Source organism: Lissotriton vulgaris, chromosome 2_1 (assembly GCF_964263255.1).
Source record: "Lissotriton vulgaris chromosome 2_1, aLisVul1.2, whole genome shotgun sequence".
Taxonomy (NCBI): domain Eukaryota; kingdom Metazoa; phylum Chordata; class Amphibia; order Caudata; family Salamandridae; genus Lissotriton; species Lissotriton vulgaris.
The window spans coordinates 1,692,534,554-1,692,554,319 of NC_141687.1; the positions used below are offsets into that span (position 1 = coordinate 1,692,534,554).

Below are 19,766 nucleotides of genomic sequence, written 5' to 3' on the forward strand. Positions count from 1 at the left end.
CAGTTTGTTATTCCCTTTATTCGGGCAAAAAAATATATATGTATGGATTTGTGTAGATGCTTAAGTGGTATAGAAATTTGTTATACACTTGATGATGTACATGATTCTGTACATTGTGTATGAACATGCAAACCTATGTTATAACTGCTATCTATTTGGATTCAAGCATGCAAATCTATGAAAGATACCCCAATACGGAGAAGAAAATAAGTTACTTACCTGTAAGCTGTGGTTCTCCAGTATTGGTATCTTTCATAGATTCACATGCGACCCACCTTCCTCCCCAAGGAGGTTCCCCTGGTTTATTAATAGGTTTATACTACACTTGGGCTTGAAAATCTGAGAGCCTGGAGCCTCTAGGGAGTGCTGTTGCCTGATTGGCTGGAGTTTGGACCATACTAATGACTAGGACGAGATATTAAAGTGGATGGTTTTTCTCCATTAACTTTAATGTTAGAGTAATTACTTACTGCTTTTTATGTATCGTGAGACTCCCACTTCGACGACGGGGAATGAATCAAGCATGTGAATCCATGAAAGATACCTATTCCAAGAAATGTTTCCTTACCCTCTCCTGTGGCGCTTGTCTGCGAGGGTATAAAGCTGGTAAGGGCCTCCAAATTGAGGAAAGTAGAATTTGTAGATCAATACTCGCTGTGCCACCAAGGTCACTTAGCTTTGCCATCCATGGTGAATTGGGTCTGTTTTTGTGGAGGATGCCATTAAATGTACCCCCTGATGATGTGGTGCTCCATCTGGTGCAATCAGGATGCCTCGCTGAATAGGCATATCATTCTGGATTGCCCTGCGTTGATATGGTCGTTCGTATCCTGTGGCTCAGTTATGTCAAGGAAATATGCAATAAGCTGGACAAACCGGATGTATTCTCCTCACCTGACCAACTTTTGATGAAGGATAAAAAATGGCTTAAAGATGCTCTCAGGAAACACCATTCCAAGAAAAGGTAGGCTAGAGAATTGCAGAAACCTGCACATACTATCCTCAGCATGGAACTCTCTTTGGCCCTGTTACTGAGTGGAAGTTATAGGACTCTTCTTACTTTGTTCAGGCTCGGACTGATCAGGTGTCAACTCTTTTTTTTCCTTCGAGTCAGTTTAAGCCTAAGGAAATCCTGTTCTGTCCATGCAACAAGCACGCACTGCAAATTCTTGCCAATTTCACCTTTTTCTTCAGGTTCTACAGCAGCTTTGCTAAGAGGTTCCTGTTCCCCTTTTTCAGAGACACTTCTATTTCTGAACACATTCCGACCCTTCTGTATCTACAGTACCTTCCAAACGCCAAGGTCTGCCTTGGCGTGGCTACCTTTCTCAAATATGCCCTAAAGCTAAAGAGATCTTTAACGTTTTCACTGACTCATGTTTTGCACTGTGCGTTTGTAACTTTTCATCTTGCTTTTTTCCAATTTATGGTGATGTGTTTTTCAAATATTTTGCATGTATGTTTGGCTACCTAATTCTTGCACGTTCAGATGTATTATTGGGGTGCTAACAATTTGTACCTGCCTTGAATGCTGCCATGCTTTTTTCCTGTTCATATTTCATCAGCTCTTGTTTGATGAAATTGCGAAAAAATGCTTTTATAGTTTATTACTTTAAATTGAAATGAAAAGAAATATTCCAATGGGTTTGCAAGAGCAGGCACATAGCTATAGAACAGCTTCACCTAGTCTTGCAAAAGTTTTAGTCATCTTCATCGTTAGCGCATCTGCAGGAGAACCTATAGGATTAGGAACATTTGTGGAGCATGAGACGGTTTCATAAAGGGCCTCCCAAGTCACTGTGTGTTGATTCATGGATTAGTGGAGTTGCATTCTGTGCCATGTCTGTCAAAATAACTTGGAAACATTCAAACATTTGGAACCTTTACACTATAAGTTAGTGTTTGCATCTAAGCCATCTTTAGTACTAAATTTTGCATGTTACAATATCACAGGGTTTGTGACCAGGAAACTGCTTATCATCATGGACAAAAGCTCTTTAATGAATTGGAAAACTTTTTCAACTCATAAAACAATTCTACAATTGTTTCCGAAATGCAAAACGGAGAGGTTGTGAAATGGATTTCCTCTGTCCCATTTCCATTGTGGAAAGGAATCTATCAATAGTCTACAAGTGCAATTGGAATCAAAAGTCATTGATGAGCTTTTGACCCTCAAGTTTATAGTAAATGATTTGCAAAGGGATCCCTTAGAAACCCTTTCCCTTTGGGCATCATGTTGGCAGCCTAAGGCAGGGGAAGACAGTATTCCAAAGAAACAGCAGCGGTTCCTTCAAGGAACACAGGCTGCTTTTTTGTACAAAGGCTGTCATAGGTCTGGTGGTGTGCTGCCTTTTGCAGAACAGCATCCATCTGATTATAGGCAATTGTAAATGGTATCACATTGCCACATGCCTAATATGTTTTAATTGATCTAATAGTTTGCAAAATGCTATTCCATTTGCAAGAAGTCTGTACGGAATGTGCAAACACTTTCTGGAAATAAAATAATAATACATCAGGACTCTTCCTTGCATAAGTAGATGAATGCCCACTGTCTTCATTCCTGGTTTGCGGTTTTACCGGGCAGTAAGTGCCTGTTGAAATCTGTATGCTGCATAATAACACAAAATGTGAACTATTTGCATTTGCACGGCTACTGAAGAAGTGTTCTATTTAATTACCCACCAGGTGAGTAATGTTATTTCTTTTCAATTTGCAAGGCCACCAGCCAAACAGTACATAATGTTTTCTATTTTGCCAGCAGCCTCGTAAATGCTTCATCTATGACAACTGTTGAGTTATATACCCAGAAATTAAAATTTGGGTGAACCAGCAGCAATGAAATGCTGACGTGTTGTTGTATTTGAGATTTATGGCTCCTGACTATGCCTCTCCATTATCCTTTACGTATCATCAATGTGTTAGTGATGAAATCATTAACTCAGCATGATTCCTACCAATATAAATAGTGTACCCACCGTAACTGATCTGAGGCTTTCATAGGCACCACACCCAGAAAGAAATAATAAAGGTGTCTAATAGCCAATAATCAAAATAGGCCAATCAATCTGCCGTGCTTGACAGTTTGTCTCTAATTACCTACATTTTATTCCTTGTGGTTTCTGAGTTCACTGTCCAACTTCCTTCCTTGGGCCTATTGTAATTCCATCTAAAACTATTCCTGAAATCCTTCTTCAATATCACAAAGACCCATAAACAGGATCACATGCTTGGAGAACCCCTAATCAGTCACTATTAACTTGCATAACAGCCTTTTCTCCCGTTGACTTAAGGCCCGTTCTTATTTCCTGACTGTCCTTGCCATCCAGCTACCAATTGCTCCAAGCAGATGAGTGTCAGTGTTACACACAGTAAGTAGGTGTGAGAAAGTGCCACCTTTCTTGCATGGTATGCCCACAATTTTTGCTGAATTGCTGATGTGCTTTGACTGAGTGTGCCCTGGGCTCCTGCCAATCAGTTACCCAGAGCCTGAGTTCCTTCCCTAAAACTGTGTTGAAACTAAAACCCAATTGGCATCTCTGGCCACATGTCAGCCCCTGGTAAATGTTACCCAGGGCATTGTGACCAGAGAAGACCCCTAATGGCTACAGCACTTATTGTGCCACCCTTAGGGGCCCTGTACCCTGACACACACACTGCCTTTGCAGGCTGAGTATCTCAGTGCAGAACTAAACAAAGAGTCGACATGGCACACATCCCTGTGTGCCATTCCCACAAACACACTGCCCTGGCATCCATCAGTCACCCCTCTAGCTGGGTGCACTATGCCAGTGGTGTGGGCACAGGTGCATGAGCCCTGTGCCCCTACAGTACCCAGGGCCATTCCTGGGCACTTAACAATATTTACAATGGCAGTCGTGGTCTGATTGGTACCACATCTTTTTAGTGCATTCAATGTGTACAGCCAAGTATTCGTGCCCCTCAAAGTTACAGAAACTGGACTCTACTACCTAAAGTTCCCAAACACTAGACCCCAAGTAGTTCCAGTGAAAATGTAACATAGATATATAAACCTCAGCCCTCTAGATCAAGTCAGATGTCAATTCATAAATCTGCATAATAAAAACAAATTCAAAATATTGGAGAGAAGTCAATTCAATTCTTGCTGCGTCAATTTTAATATAAAAAATCACCAAATCTTGAATCACAGATTTTAAATTTACAGCATAGTAGCAATATAATTAGGAATAGACAGCTTTATGCAAAAGTTCTCCTTTTTATCGTTTTTCACCTGTTATCAGGAGAGAAGCTAGTGGTGTACTTTTCAGCCCAGCACTGAACCGAAACAGTTATCATAACTGTACTTACCAGTAACTTGAATTTCCTCCCATTGCTTGGTTTTCACTGAAAAGTTTCTAAGTGTTAACTTTGAAAATACAATGATATTCTTTAAAAATCACTACTGTAACAAAAACGCTTTTACCCTACTGTTTAAAGGAAATGTCCTGGGCCTGAATCTAGGATCCAGTCCTGTGGTTAGAAAAGTAATCTATTAATTTCATTTGACTAGAAAAACCCATTGAGCTCAATGTTATATTGTGCTTGAAATTGTGTTGCCTATTGCAACCACTGTAGCTATTGTACTTACAAAGTCTATTGTCTATTTCCAAAGTAATTAACTAAAGTCACTCATATTGAAAAAAGTATATTTTGATAACTTTTTGGTTCTAAAATAAAACAACTATGGGCTAGATGTAGGTGGCCCAATACCGGTCGGTTACGGTGAAATTCGTTAAATTTCACCGTTACCGACCGGTATTTAGGCATTTGAAATGTAGGGAGGATTCAGTATTAAGGAATCAGTAAATACTCATTCCTTAATACCGATTCCTTATGGCCTTGCATTTAAGGAATCGGTAATATCGATTTCTTAAATGCAATGTAGGTGGCACTTAAAACAGTACACCTCAGCCTTAAGGAATCGCTATTTACCACACACTCCAAGTTGGTGGTAAATAGCGATTTCCTTTCAAAAAGCACTTTTTTGCTTTTTGAAGTGCGCCGTGTGGCACACATGCATGCCCTTAGGCAATGCATGTGTGCCACATGTGCACACATGCACATTTCATGGGTGCAACAGGGTGCCCTTGAAATACCTCCAGGTATCAGTGATTCGGTAATACCGAATCGGTAATACAGAATGTCTTCACATTCCTTCCTATGGGCTTCCAAGCCCATAGGAATGAATGGGTAGTTATTCGTTATTAACGAATCTTAATTACAGATTCAGTAATAACGAATATTAAGAATTCGGTATTTTTTACCGAATTCTTACCTACATCTGAAATACCAATTCCTAAATACCGAATCGGTAAAATTCGGTATTTAGGAATCGGGATTCCCAGGTACCCACATTTAGCCCTATATCTTTTGATACAAAACAATTGGCCTAGAGTACAGTTCTTGAGTGTGTGAGACCATTTGCTGACTGAGTGTGTACAACAAATGCTTTACACTGTCCTCTGATACTGCCTTGCATATGGCCATGTCTGAACTGAGGTGGTGGAGTGAGCTGATTAGCCAGAAACCGGTCCCATGATGCTTGTTTCTGGTCCAGGGATGACATGGCTTGGCAGTCCGGGCTGGACTGTTCCCATGAGGTACAGGGTCAGACTGATTTGCATGTATGAACTGGGGTGGTGGAGTGACCTAAAGCATGATGATGGATTAAACCCAGATCAGTTGACTCGGGGTTAGTGTTTGATGTGCTCAAGCGCTCCGTCCATCATCCCCATTGGTATAGCTTTGTTCACCCTAAGTTGGCAGGGTATGCCCAGACTTGGGTCCCTTGCTCACTTTGCCACTGGACTCAAGCTAGCCTGGCTGATGACGGCTGATTAGCCAGAAACAGGCACCAAGATGCTTGTTTCCGGTCCAGGGAATTCATGGCTTGGCAATTCGTGTTGGACTGTTCCCATGAGGCACAGGGTCAGACTGATTTGCATATGGCTGTGTCTGAACTGGGGTGGTGGAGTGAGCTAAAGAATGAAAATGGATTAAACCCAGATCAGCTGACTTGGGGTGAGTGTTTGATTTGCTCAAACACTGCTTCCATCATCCCCTTTGGTATCGCATTGTTCACCCTAAGTTGGCAGGGTATGCCTAGACGTGGGTCCCTTCCCCACTTTGACACTGGATTCAAGCTAGCCTGGCTGTTGATGGCTGATTAGATAGAAACCGGGACCAGGATGCTTGTTTACGGTCCAGGGAAGACATGGATTGGCAGTTCGGGCTAGACTGTTCCCATGAGGCACAGGGTCAGACTGATTTGCATATGAACATGTCTGAAATGGGTTGGTGGAGTGAGCTAAAGAATGATGATGGATTAAACCCAGATCAGTTGACTCTGGGTTAGTGTTTGATTTGCTCAAGCGCTCCGTCCATCATCCCCTTTGGTATCGCTTTGTTCACCCTAAGTTGGCAGGGTATGCCCAGACTTGGGTCCCTTGCTCACTTTGCCACTGGACTCAAGCTAGCCTGGCTGATGACGGCTGATTAGCCAGAAACAGGCACCAGGATGCTTGTTTCCGGTCCAGGGAATCATGGCTTGGCAGTTCAGGCTGGACTGTTCCCATGAGGCACAGGGTCAGACTGATTTGCATATGGCCAGGTGTGAACTGGGGTGGTGGAGTGAGCTAAAGAATGATGATGGATTAAACCCAGATCAGCTGACTCGGGGTGTTTGATTTGCTCAATCACTCCGTCCATCATCCCATTTGGTATCGCTTTGTTCCCCCTAAGTTGGCAGGGTATGCCCAGACTTGGATCCCTTGCTCACTATGCCACTGGACTCAAGCTAGCCTGGCTGATGACGGCTGATTAGCCAGAAACCGGTCCCAGGATGCTTGTTTCCGGTCCAGGGAAGACATGGCTTGGCAGTTCGGGCTGGACTGTTCACATGAGGCCCAGGGTCAGACTGATTTGCATATGTCCGTGTCTGAACTGGGGCGGTGGAGTGAGCTAAAGAATGACGATGAATTCAACCCAGATCAGTTGACTCGCGGTGAGTATTTGATTTGCACAAGCGCTCCGTCCATCATCCCCTTTAGTATCGCTTTGTTGGCTCTATGCTGGCAGGGTATGCCCAGACGTGGTTCCCTTGCTCGCTTTGCCACTGGATTCAAGCTAGCCTGGCTGATGACTGCTGATTAGCCAGAAACCAGTTCCAGGATGCTTGTTTACGGTCCAGGGATAACATGGCTTGGCAGTTCGGGCTAGACTGTTCACATGAGGCACAGGGTCAGACTGATTTGCAAATGGCCATGTCTGAACTGGGGTGGTGGAGTGAGCTAAAGAATGATGATGGATTAAACCCAGATCAGTTGACTCAGGGTGAATGTTTGATTTGCTCAAGCGCTCCAACATCATCCCCTTTGGTATCGCTTTACTGCTCAACCAAGCTACCACTTTAGAGAGTAAGGTTATATCTAACTTTAACCTCTGGGAACTGTGGACTTTATGCACACTGTACCTTAATTTGGTCCAGTATATACGGAGCCATTTTCTTACAGTAGGTTGCTGGTTTAATATCAGCATTTTCCGAGGCATCCCACTGGAGGGGCATGGACATGGGCCAAATTGGGGTGCATGTTGGTCATTAATAGGGGTTTCTGCAGCAGGGCCTGGTGAAAGTGTATGCATCATGGCTAAATTGATGTCCAGGTATTGATAGTAACTGGTTCCTTCATTTGCCATGCCAATACCAGTTCCTCCTACTTGGACCCTCATGTGTACCCGACTTCCTTTTTTTTTTTTTTTTTTTTTTTTTTTTTTTTTTTATTTCATCATCAGAAAAACAAAGTGTAAACAATTGATTATTTTAACATATATATCAGTTATAACAGAAGTCATTCAATTAGTGCTTTGTCAATTAAAGAATCAAACGAATTGTACAACATATTCTTAAAAGGCAAAGTTTAAACGAAAGCAAAAACAAAAAAACAACAAAAAAAAGAGAAAAAAAATGAAAAATTACAAAGAGTGCTAAGCAGTTTTTGACCCCACCGACTATAATCTTGTAAGAATAAGCATGAGTCTATCCCTCTTTTTAGTTAACCGTCTAATTTAATTTTCCATTTTTCAACTGGGGCCCATATCCGCTTCCCAAGCTGCTTTGCCTTCGCACCTTTTTTTTCATATAAAGCTTTCTCTAGAGTATAGATAGCTAATAATTTTGAAAGCCATTGTTGAAACGAAGGAGGATTAGAGTCTTTCCATACCGTTGCAATACAAAGCCGGATCAGCGTCATTGCAATAAATAAAAATTCTTGATGGGGTACCTCCTGCCCCTCCTTTGCCACCCCAAGAACCATAATCTCATTAGTTAATTTAATCGAGATTTTCAATTCCTCTTTAAAGAATTCCTCCATAGCTTCTTTAAGGGGATCTAGTTTAGGACAAGCTGCAAACATATGTATTGTGTCAGCCTCCATACTCTGACATCTTGGGCAGAAGATCCCACTCGTGCCCCCCCAACTGGCTATTCTATGCGGTGTATAATATAATTCATATAGAGTCTTAAAATATTGTGCCTGCAGATTTGCAACCTTTAAAGTAGTGTTTCCTAACCTGAGCGATTTTTCAGCCTCATTTCCTGATAGATTTAATTTATTTCTCCATTTATCAAATACCTTTCCTCTGTCATCCTCATTATACTGGCATAATGCACCATATAGTTGAGAGATTGTGCATCCATCCTCATCTCGAACAAATTCCATCAGGTCTACCCTAATAAATTTACAATTGCCTGCTTGTTTTCTCTGCAGGACTGACCTTATCTGTAAGTATTTGAAAAAGTCTCTCTGATCCAAATTGTATAGCTGTTGCGCCCTTTCAAATGTTATTAACCCTGATTGATCTGTGATGTCTCCAATTGTGCTGACCCCAAGATTATCCCACCGCCTCATCACTTGATCATGGAATACATCTGGGAGAAGTTCATTCATATATAAAGGAGTATAAAAATTCATTCGCCCTAATTTAATTTTCTTCCGGATAATTGACCAAGCTGAGATAGCCGCACCCAACACCTTGAACTTCGTTCTTTTATAATAGTTTAACTCCCTGAAAGTAAGGAGTCCCTTATTAGAATCCAAAACCAGCAGTTCATATATATCCGGAATGCCAGCATTACCCCTCCAGATATCTTTCGTATTTCCTCCGAGAAGTCCTTTACAATACTGAAGGACTGAAGCAAAATAATATGTTTTAAAGTCCGGTGCTGCAAGGCCCCCCCGTTCTTTAGATAGTGCCAACATCTTAATGGATCTTCGGGTTCTGCCCTTTGCCCATATAAAGCGATTACAAATCCCCTCTATTTCTTTAAACCACTTATTAGTAAACAATAAAGGAATCGTGCGGAATAAATATAAAATTTTGGGCAGGAACAGCATTTTTATAACATTACAGCGACCTATAATTGTTAAATGTAAATTGTCCATCCTGTCTAGGTCTAATTTTGCCTTTTTAATTACAGGGGTCAGATTTTTCTCCACAACCTTCGATAAGTCGGATGTTATATTAACGCCCAAATAAACCGCAGACTCTATAACTCTTTCGTCCTGAATATTAACAAATTGATTAACAACTATTTGCGTTTTCCCTTGGTTCAATTTATACCCTGATAGAAGACCATATTTTTTAGCTTCATCCTCGATCTCTCTAATTGCTATTACTGGTGTTGATGATGTGATTGCTAAATCGTCCGCGTATCCCAATATTTTGGTCTCGTATCCATTCAGCATAATTGGGCTGATATTTTTATTTTTTTCTATATATCTAATAAATGAATCAATATAACAGGCGAAGAGTAGAGGGGAACATGGGCATCCTTGCCTGGTCCCACGTTCGATTTTTATTACCTCGCTCAATTCTCCCCCTACTCTCAGTCTGATACTCGGATTTTTATAAAGGGCTTTTAATGCTCCTATGCATTTTTTCCCGAAATTGCACTTAATCATTGTTGCCCACAGGAAACCCCACGAGACCCTATCAAAAGCCTTTTCGGCGTCCAGCAATATTAAAGACATAGGGTCTCGTGAGGCAGTTGTACCATCCAGCAGCGCAAACACCCTTCTAATATGATCGGCGGTACTCCTCCCCGGTATAAACCCATGCTGCCATGGTGAAACTATCTTCCCAATTATCAAGCTCAGCCTATTTGACAAAATTTTAGAATAGGCTTTACAATCACTATTCATTAAGCTGATTGGTCTGTATGACCCAGGATCCGTAGAGCTTTTATTCTTTTTCAGAAACACCACCATTGAAGCTTCTCCCCAAGACCCCGGAGGGGCAGCACCGTTTTGTATAAGAACCATAAGTCTATTAATGTCTGCTTCTAAGATCAGAAAGAACTTCTTGTAAAACTCTAGGGGTATTAAATCAGGTCCAACTGCTTTCCCTGACGGAAGATCTTTAAAGGCCCTTTGTACTTCTTCTGAGGTAAAGTTATTCTCAAGGGATTCGTTGTCCTCTTTTGTTAGCTTATCTAGTGAGGCAGACTCTAAATATTGCTCAATTTCTGCTGTATCTGCTTCCCCATTATCCTGACTATATAATTTTTTATAAAACTTCTGGAATACAGAGCAGATTTCTTTTGGTGTTTTCACTATCACCCCTGCCTCCGTAGTCATTTCTGTTATCTGCCCCTGAGTAGCCGCCTGCCGAGTTCTGATCGCTAGGATTCGTCCTACCTGTTCGCTGTATTCATGTTGCTCTTCCCTCCTTGCTAGATATTTACCAGCTGATTTTGCGGCATATGCTTCCCCCACTCTAGCTTTAGCCATTGCTAATTTTTGCATTACTTTTGTCACCTCCTCTTTCTCTCTTATATTTCTTATCAATTCTTCCTCTAACTTTGCTACTAAGCTTATTTTCTTCTCAAGATCTTCTTTTTCCTGCTTATTCCGTCTAAGAGAGTAGCTTAGCGTTTCTCCCCTAATACCTGCCTTCATAGCATCCCATACTATTTGGGGTGACGCTGTACCTCTATTGTTTTCCAGGAATTCTTTTAACCAAGTTTCCATGTAGGTAATATAATTTGTATCCTGTAACAATTCTCTCTCAAAAGTCCAGCTAGTTATATTTTTCTGAAAATTTGGTATAGAGATCTCCAAAGAGAGCGGATTATGATCCGACATCAATCTGGGCATTTTTTTAACTTTCACCATCGGTATCAACGAGGGGGAGATCATGAAGTAATCTAACCGAGCTAAAGTTTTATGGGGGGCAGAATAGTATGTGCTGCCTCCCCCTCCATTTGTATGTTCCCAAATATCGATCAACCCATTGTCCTGCATGAGTTGAATCAGAGCTCTATGAGTTTTTTTCTTTTTACCAGTAAACCTTGCAGGATCATCTTTCCACAACCCATTAAGACCATTTATATTTAAATCGCCACATAGTATAATGGGGAGAGGCCAGTTGGATAGTTGAGAATTTATATGGATTAGAGTTTCTGGGTCGTCCTCTGTTGGTGCATAAATAGAACATAAAGTAAAATTAAAACTTTGAATTTGGCACTCCGTTAAGACCCACCGCCCGTGTCTATCTACCTGTTGTTTTTTTACTGCAGTTCCATTTCCCCGAGCTAATATTGCAACCCCCCGTGTTCTCGTACCCTGAGTCGTACATGTCAGTACTTTATACCCCAATTGTTCCAGTAAAGTTTTCTGAGAAATCTCTATATGTGTCTCCTGAACACAAATTAAATCAGCTTGCAGTGTTTTAAAATATTCTTTCAATTCCCTTCTTTTTCTTGCATCGTTTAATCCACATACATTAATTGTGACTATGCGTATCATTTTTCTTTTTTCTTTTTTTTCCTTTCCCCCCTTCCTTTCTCCCCCTTTATTATGACACCTTTCCTTATCTGATGATGATTTTTCCCCCCCTTTACTCCCCCAAAGGCCCCCCCACCACCCCCTTCCCTTTCCTCCCCTTGAGGCATCCTGGGTCCAGCCGGAACCAGGTGTGGGCGCTCGTTGGTCAGTGCACCTCAGTGCCCTCCCCCCCAACCTTGCGTGACTGTATCATTTCCATACAAAAAAGGTTTTTGCAATCAAGGGTTCTTTTCTTTTGCTCCTCTAGTAAAGTTTTTTGTATATTATTTCATATGTGAATAGCACTTATTATTGTTCTCCCGTTATTTTTTCACCAGCGAGAGATTCTTAATATGACACTTATTTTTTGTTTCACATAGGAAAGAAATGAGTTCTTGCTCGTATCTTCGGTCTATTTTTTCACAGTCTCAGAAATTTCTTTAAGATAGTTTTCAGCCTGTATTTCACTAGTGAAGACCCGAGTTGAGCCTCTGAATATTATTTTCAGTCTTGCCGGGTTTTGTAAATACACTTTAGCACCAATCTGTTCAAAAGGGTTAAATAGCTGTCTCAGCCTCCATCTCCTTTCCACGGTCGCGTGGGCAAAATCTGGTCTAACAAAATATGTACTACCATTGTACTCTTTCTTACTTGTGGGGCGAGCTAAATCATATATGGAGTCCCGAAGTAAAAAATTTCCAAAAAACACCAGCATTGCCCTTGGAAATTTAGATTGATTCTCTGTTTTTTTAGACTGAGTAAGAGGAAAACGATGGGCTCTTTGAACTTCTCTCTCTAGTTCCCAGGTTTGCAATTCGGGCATAGATGATTTAAGAAGTTTAATAATGTACCCTCTTGGGTCGTTGTCTTCAACACCTACTTCCAATGCTGTAGTTTGAATACATCCACAAATCCCACTTTCCAAATCTTCTTTGTTATACACACCATGAGTGGCTGGAATTATTTGGTGATGTCGATGTGATGGGTATGTAATGGTTCTCTATCTATCTAGCTATCTATCTATCTATCTATCTATCTATCTATCTATCTATCTATCTATCTATCTATCTATCTATCTATCTATCTATCTATCTATCTATCTATCTATCTATCTATCTATCTATCTATCTATCCACATCATTTACCAATATGATGTCAGTGCATCGTTACGCCATGAGTACAACTGTGTCAGCCCTATTGTAATGTTTGCATTCACATATTGGTAATTGTCTTTTTTTTTAAATCTTACAACAGCTATTTGAGGCCACAGTCAGTAAAATTGTTTGAACATGTCTGTGTCCACCTATGCACTCACCAACTATTCCATCCATCTATTTAGCTACTCACTCACCCATGATTATCCATGCAGCCAGTCACTCTCTTTCAATCCATGCACTCTCTAATTACCACATTAAAAAATTAACTGATCCCCACCATTACACACACAAAGTTATCAATCAATGCAGAATGGCTTACACCTATAAAATACCCAGTACTGTTGGTTTTGCGAGTGCCTGTTATTGCTGACAACAGGGCTGCCATGCATGCTGCAGCATAGCCAGGCTTTCAAAAACAGGGATATTTACCTGGTTCTTGTGGCAAAGCTATAATGAATAACCGCAACGTGCCTCACCAGCAGAGCCACACTACAGTCTCCCTAAAAGCAAAGCAAGCAAGAAATGTTGCCCTCCTTTGATACATGGCAAAACGTGAGGATTTCGTATTTTTTAAATTAGATTGTTCAGGTAAATTTTCATGGCTGTGAATTTAATCGACTCTAGTATTCTTAAAGCTTGGGTTATCTTGCCTGATGTTCCTGACTCACACCCTCTCCCCTGTTCTCCTATTGACTGCTGTTGTATATTTTCTTAATGAGGTGTTTTCTGTCATTGAAACTGTATTTTTACATAACGCTCTGCGATTTTGATGCTATGCAACTAAAATGAGAGCAGCAGATGTAGATATTTTCACAACATTGGGGAAGATTTACAAGCCCCTTGCAACACTTTTGTTCCGCCGTTGCGTCACTTTTGTGACTCAGCGGCGGCGTAAAAAATATGGCCAATTTACAATGAGATGGATCTAGGGACATCCATCACGTTGTAAAGCCTGTTGCATCAGGTATAATGTATGCAGGGTGGATGTTCCCACCCAAAAAACATGTAGAACTGACGCTGTGAAATCTACAAGATTCCACTGCGCCACTCTACACCTTCACTGCATCAAAATCCCTATGCCTGCTCAGACCAGGCGTAAGTAATGGCACAGGGCTTTTTGAATAGGACTCTCCCATCTGTTGTGGTACATTGCTGGAGTTGCGTCATTTTCATGAGCAACTCCAGCAATGCCTCACTTTTGCGCCAATAGATCTGCCAGAATTTCTGACGCATCTGTTAATCCTTGCGTCATGGAGCCCTGTATTACAAATACAACGCATCCATAGTAGAGCAAGGACATTCGGCTCTGATGCAAGGAAACTGACGCATCTCTGCGGATGTGTCAGTTCCTACTAAATCTGCCCCATACATTTTTAATTTCTCTGTTTTTAAAACATGACTATAATTTCTGTTCCAGATAAATACAGCTGATAAGAAAATGACCTTCTCTAACGTCCTCTTCATTCCTCCGGACACTACAAGTGGTCTTGTAATCAGCAGCACCCTGCAGATCAGCTTCTCGTGCACATATAACATGACAATGCAGGCGAGCCTGCAGACGGCCCTGCATGTCATTCTCGGGTAGGTAGCTGTGAAATTGCTGAAAGGCAAGGATTCCACTCAAATACCCATACTGTACTTTTTCTGTATGTGTTTATCCTGTGCTTCTCTTTATCCTGAATTGCTATTCCTCTCTCAGTTATACTGCATCAGACATTTTGTATAGCATTATTTGCCACTGTAGCCTCTCCACAAATCACCAAGAGGGAAAGGAAAGAAGGGAAGAAAGATGTTACAGGAGAAAGCAAAGGAAAGAAAGGAAAGGGATGGGGGAGGTATGATTTTTAAAGAAAATTGTATTGGTGAGAAGTGCTTTTGGGCCTTTGGTGCCTATTCAGAAAGTAAGGAGGAAGCCGGTAGCCAAAGGGAACATAAGAGCCGGAGATTTAGAACTCAGAGGACGAGCAATCGACTTGAAAGAAATTTAGAACGCATGGTACGTGTAAGAAATTGGAGTGTTAGTTGAGGGGGTGAGAACTCAAATCAAATAAAAATCACAATCCTCATCAGGATGAACCACTAAAGTTACTAAATAAACCTGTGCTTAACCCTCTTGTACTTGTCTCAAACAGTCAGGTTTACTTAGAGGCAATGTGTATAGTATTAATGCAACACTCAAAAAGTAATAAAGTGAAAGCACAACTGAAGAAACATCTCACACTAATTTTGAAAAATAGAGAATATTGTAATAAATAAAATAACACAGGGGATCGTAGGCTTGTCGGTGTCACTCGGATGCTGGTCAATGTCGAGTCCAGTGAAGCAGTTTATTAGGTGCTATTCAGGGTCAAAATTACATAAAGCCATTGATCATGTGCTGCTTGGTGTCGATGCTCGGTATCAATGTTAGTGAAGCATGCAGGGAGACAGTGAGGAATACACTTTGACCAAAGTTCCAGCACTTGTGGGGCAGTACCTCGTGTTCAGGACCCATTCCCACTGAGGCCAACGATTCAGACCAGGTCAGGTGTCCAGTTTGCACTGGACTGGTCAGACACAAAAGAGGAAAAGACCTCTGGATGCTTTTGAGTCCATGTAGCTCTAAATAGGGGCCAGGCATCTGATCTTTCTAGGAACACGTCTGGGGTCCTGGGTTCATGGCCAGCAGGTCCAGGCTTCCTCCAGTTTCTCAGACAGCAAGGCAGCCCTTCTGATTCTTCTCAGGTCCAGGAGTGTTCTGAGGAAAGGTTTGTGGAGTCAACGCGTATACCAGCCTGTGGGTGGAGGTCAAGCCTTTGTACACACACTAAACCAGTACTGGTCATTTCCTCCTGTCCCACTGATTTTGGTGCCAGCATAACTGGAGAGACAAAAGAGAGTCAAGCCTAGGATTTTTGCTTCATCTACCAGTAACAAGGTAGGCAAGGAAAGAGTCCCCCACACCCAGTACCTTTTGTCTACTGTCGGGGAGCATTACACATCTCACCGCTAGGTTCGGGAGACAGTTCGATACTGGCAGGAAAACATTTAGTCAAAATTAAAACCTTCTAAAAGTGCAATTTCCAAACTAGAAATATAAAATCCAATTTTACCATTAAGTTGGATTTTAAATTACTATCAAAATGAGTCCTAAACCATTTTTCTTGCTACTCCCAAACTGGATTGAACACTTATTGAGTGTAATAGTGTAGACCAGTTTTAACCCATGGGAGAGCCAGCCTTTGCTATACAAAAAAATTACTTTGGAGCTTTTTCACTGCCAGGGCATGTAAAACATTAAATATACATGCCCCACGTTTTGAATACCTTACGTACAGCCTTTGGGCTTTTAAGGCCTGCCTTAGGGTGACCTATAATAATTAAATTAGAAGGTCCTTCAATGGAAAAAGCTTATTTTGCCTGGTGCAAATGGCAGTTTGAAACTGTATACCCAGTTTGCAGTGGCAGGCCTGAGAAATATTTTCCTGTGCTACTGAGTGCAATGAGTACTGCAGCCCACATGCAACATATAGGGCCCGATTCACAGAATGAACTTAAGACTCAATCCTAAACTTACTACTGTTTTGGTATTCACAGATTGCACTTACTACTTTTGGTATTCACAGAATGAACGTACTACTTTTGGCATTCACAGAATGCACTTACTACTTTTGGTATTCACAGAATGAACTTACTCATTTCGGTATTCACAGAAGTTAGGACTCCTAACTTTAGGACTCCTAAAGGCCTTCTGTGAATACCGAAAGTCTTAGAAATTAGGATTTTTCTCAATTTAGTAGTAGTAAAGTTAGGACTCCTAACTTTACTACTGCTAAATTGAGAAAAATCCTAATTTTAAGACTTTTGGTATTCACAGAAGGCATTTAGGCGTCCTAAAGTTAGTAGTCCTAACTTTACTACTACTAAATTGAAAAAAATCGTAATTTTAGGACTTTCGGTATTCACAGAAGGCATTTAGGAGTCCTAAAGTTAGGAGTCCTAACTTTAATACTACTAAATTGAGTAAAATCCTAATTTAAGACTTTCGGTATTCACAGAAGGCATTTAGGAGTCCTAAAGTTAGTAGTCCTAACTTTACTACTACTAAATTAAAGAAAAATCATAATTTTAGGACTTTCGGTATTCACAGAAGGCATTTAGGAGTCCTAAAGTTAGGAGTCCTAACTTTACTACTACTAAATTGAGAAAAATCCTAATTTAAGACTTTCGGTATTCACAGAAGGCATTTAGGAGTCCTAAAGTTAGGAGTCCTAACTTTACTACTACTAAATTGAGAAAAATCCTACTTTTAATAATTTCGGTATTCACAGAAGGCATTTAGGAGTCCTAAAGTTAGGAGTCCTAACTTCTGTGAATACCGAAATGAGCAAGTTCATTCTGTGAATACCAAAAGTAGTAAGTGCTTTCTGTGAATGCCAAAAGTAGTAAGTTCATTCTGTGAATACCAAAAGTAGTAAGTGTAATCTGTGAATACCAAAACAGTAGTAAGTTTAGGATTGAGTCTTAAGTTCATTCTGTGAATCGGGCCCATAATTTTCAGTACCTGGGTACATGTATTACCATATACCAGTGATGTATAAGTAAATTAAATGTGCCAATCAGAAGTATATCAAATTTAGCAGTTTTCAGGGGGGGGCACATTTGCTAATACTTAGCAGGAGTACTACAGCCAACAAAATTACTGTTCAGTAAAGAGACAATAGGAAATCCGGGGTGACCTTTCAGAAAGGGCACATTTCCAACAAAGCATGACTGAAAAGATATCCCAGTAAGACAATGAACTTTAATGCAAGTGAAAAGATTGTGGTGAGGGGGAAGTCAGTGTTTGCAGTCAAACCTTTGGGACAGCTTTGCCTAATACGTAGATTATCATCTGGATGCTTAGATGAAGAGAAAAGATTATGAAGAATCAGAGATAAATATTTCTCAAGGTGCTGCCACCTCTAGGAGAACCATAGCATATTGATTTGAAAAGTATATGTTATGTGCCTATTATGGCCAGAATTTACTTAAACCAGCTGGGAGTCCCCCTGGAAAAACATTACTAGGTTAAAGTCTAGGTAAGACATTTGACAGTTGTACAGAAAAACGTAATAAGTTCTTGATCATTTTAATATAGATTAAACATTTTTTAGAAACATTAATATTTCATGACATACATAACACTAAGTTTTTAGTTTGTGCTTTGCAACTGCTATACATTAGTAATAGTATGAAAAACTCAGTGAGAGACGAGAAGTTTAGAGACCTTAAACATACTCTAAACGTGAGAGCTGTTCTGTGACTCTTCTGGTATAGTTTTTTAGCCACTGCACAATACACTTTAATTACCACACCTGTGGTTGGAACAAAAGACCGAGTCTGGAGGACATTGTGTCCTGGGTCAGCTTTGGGTGTGCCTCCTTTCTTCTAGTTCCCCTTCAGTTGTTTGCTTACTTAGGGGTGACACTATGGCCTATGCAGTTTTACATAGGCACACAAACCATGACAAATAGATCAACATAGCAGTTTGGGCATTTGACTGGTTGGCAGAGATCTTGTCTGCAGTTTGTGGGCCTAATTCACAAAGGTAAATATACACTTTTGGGTAAGTGTACCATTTTGTTTGCTATTCCTAACGGTATTTTACGAGTATAAGAGCAGTGCAATGTTCGGATCTCTATTGAAAACAATGGAGTGCTCCAGTCTTCTAATGGCTGGTAGAAGACCAGAGCTCCAACATTCCAATGTCGTCCTTCATAGCTGTTGCTGTGAACAAAGGCCTCATTGAACCGAGGGAATTTCAATCCCCTTTACTCTGTGAGACATTTGTTTCATTTGTTAGAACATTATGCCGTCTATGTGGAATGTTCTAATAACCTTATAGCCCTCCATAGCTGGGCTATACCAAGCTATTTCCAAGCATTAAAGTCCCACCCCATTAATAAAGGCCCTCACCTCCGACTCTGGCATTTAACGCTAGAGCAGGCCTTTAATGGCCAGTATAGCCAGCTACATAGGCTATAAGGCGATAGTATCACACCGACTGCAGAATCTTCACACAATAAAAGATAGAACAGTGCTATCTTTTTTTGTGCAAAGACTTCACACTTGTAAGGATATTACTCATAAAATACCTGTGTGAATAGCAAACTATCATAAATGTACACAAAAGTGTATCTTTACATTTGTGAGTTAGGTCCAAAATAGTTAATTGTGAGACTAAGTGTGCCCCATTTGTGATTAAACTATCATGAGGAATTCCAGTTCTAAAAGAAAACTCACACCTCGAATTTCCAATCATTCATCTTCTAAAGCTGGGATGCATTTTGTCTAATACCGAACATTAAAAACTACTGTGCACAATTCCACTCAAACAGGCGACTTTTTAACACATTTTGAGTCGCCTATTAGTTCTCTGCTTTTGTTTTCCACTGCAGTAAATAAAGAATCAAGGCCACCTAGCACTATCTTGCACTGCTTTGCTCCTTAAAGACTACCCAACCTATGACGTAGCAGTATCAGAAGATTGATTGATTGATACTGAATTTATAAATTGTATGATTACCCATTTGGGTGTCCTGACACGATAGAAGAGAGGTAGTCTACTCATATCAGGGTTAGGTGAGTTTTTAACAGCTTGCAAAAAACCAAAAGATTAGGGGCCATGTGTACAAAGCATATTTGTGGTTGCAAAAAGGCTTTGTAAAATGTACAAAGCCCTATTTGCGTTTCAATAACCTATTATAAGATCGTAATTTGGGTTTGCCATTTGGTATTAGGAAAG

At 40.6% G+C, this 19,766-nt stretch overlaps 2 protein-coding genes across 2 annotated transcripts in view; both read left to right on the forward strand.

Annotated features, from left to right (window-relative positions):
* The window catches only part of LOC147733112 (uromodulin-like), a 584,922-nt gene that overhangs the window by 514,729 nt on the left and 50,427 nt on the right, over positions 1–19,766 (forward strand). The gene's annotated exons all lie outside the window — the stretch shown is intronic.
* Positions 1–19,766, forward strand: part of LOC147733114 (uromodulin-like) — a 198,384-nt gene that overhangs the window by 152,204 nt on the left and 26,414 nt on the right. The window contains exon 6 of the mRNA XM_086959037.1: positions 14,418–14,581. Within this exon, the coding sequence (XP_086815163.1) occupies positions 14,418–14,581 (164 nt within the window). The remainder of the gene's footprint in view (positions 1–14,417; positions 14,582–19,766) is intronic.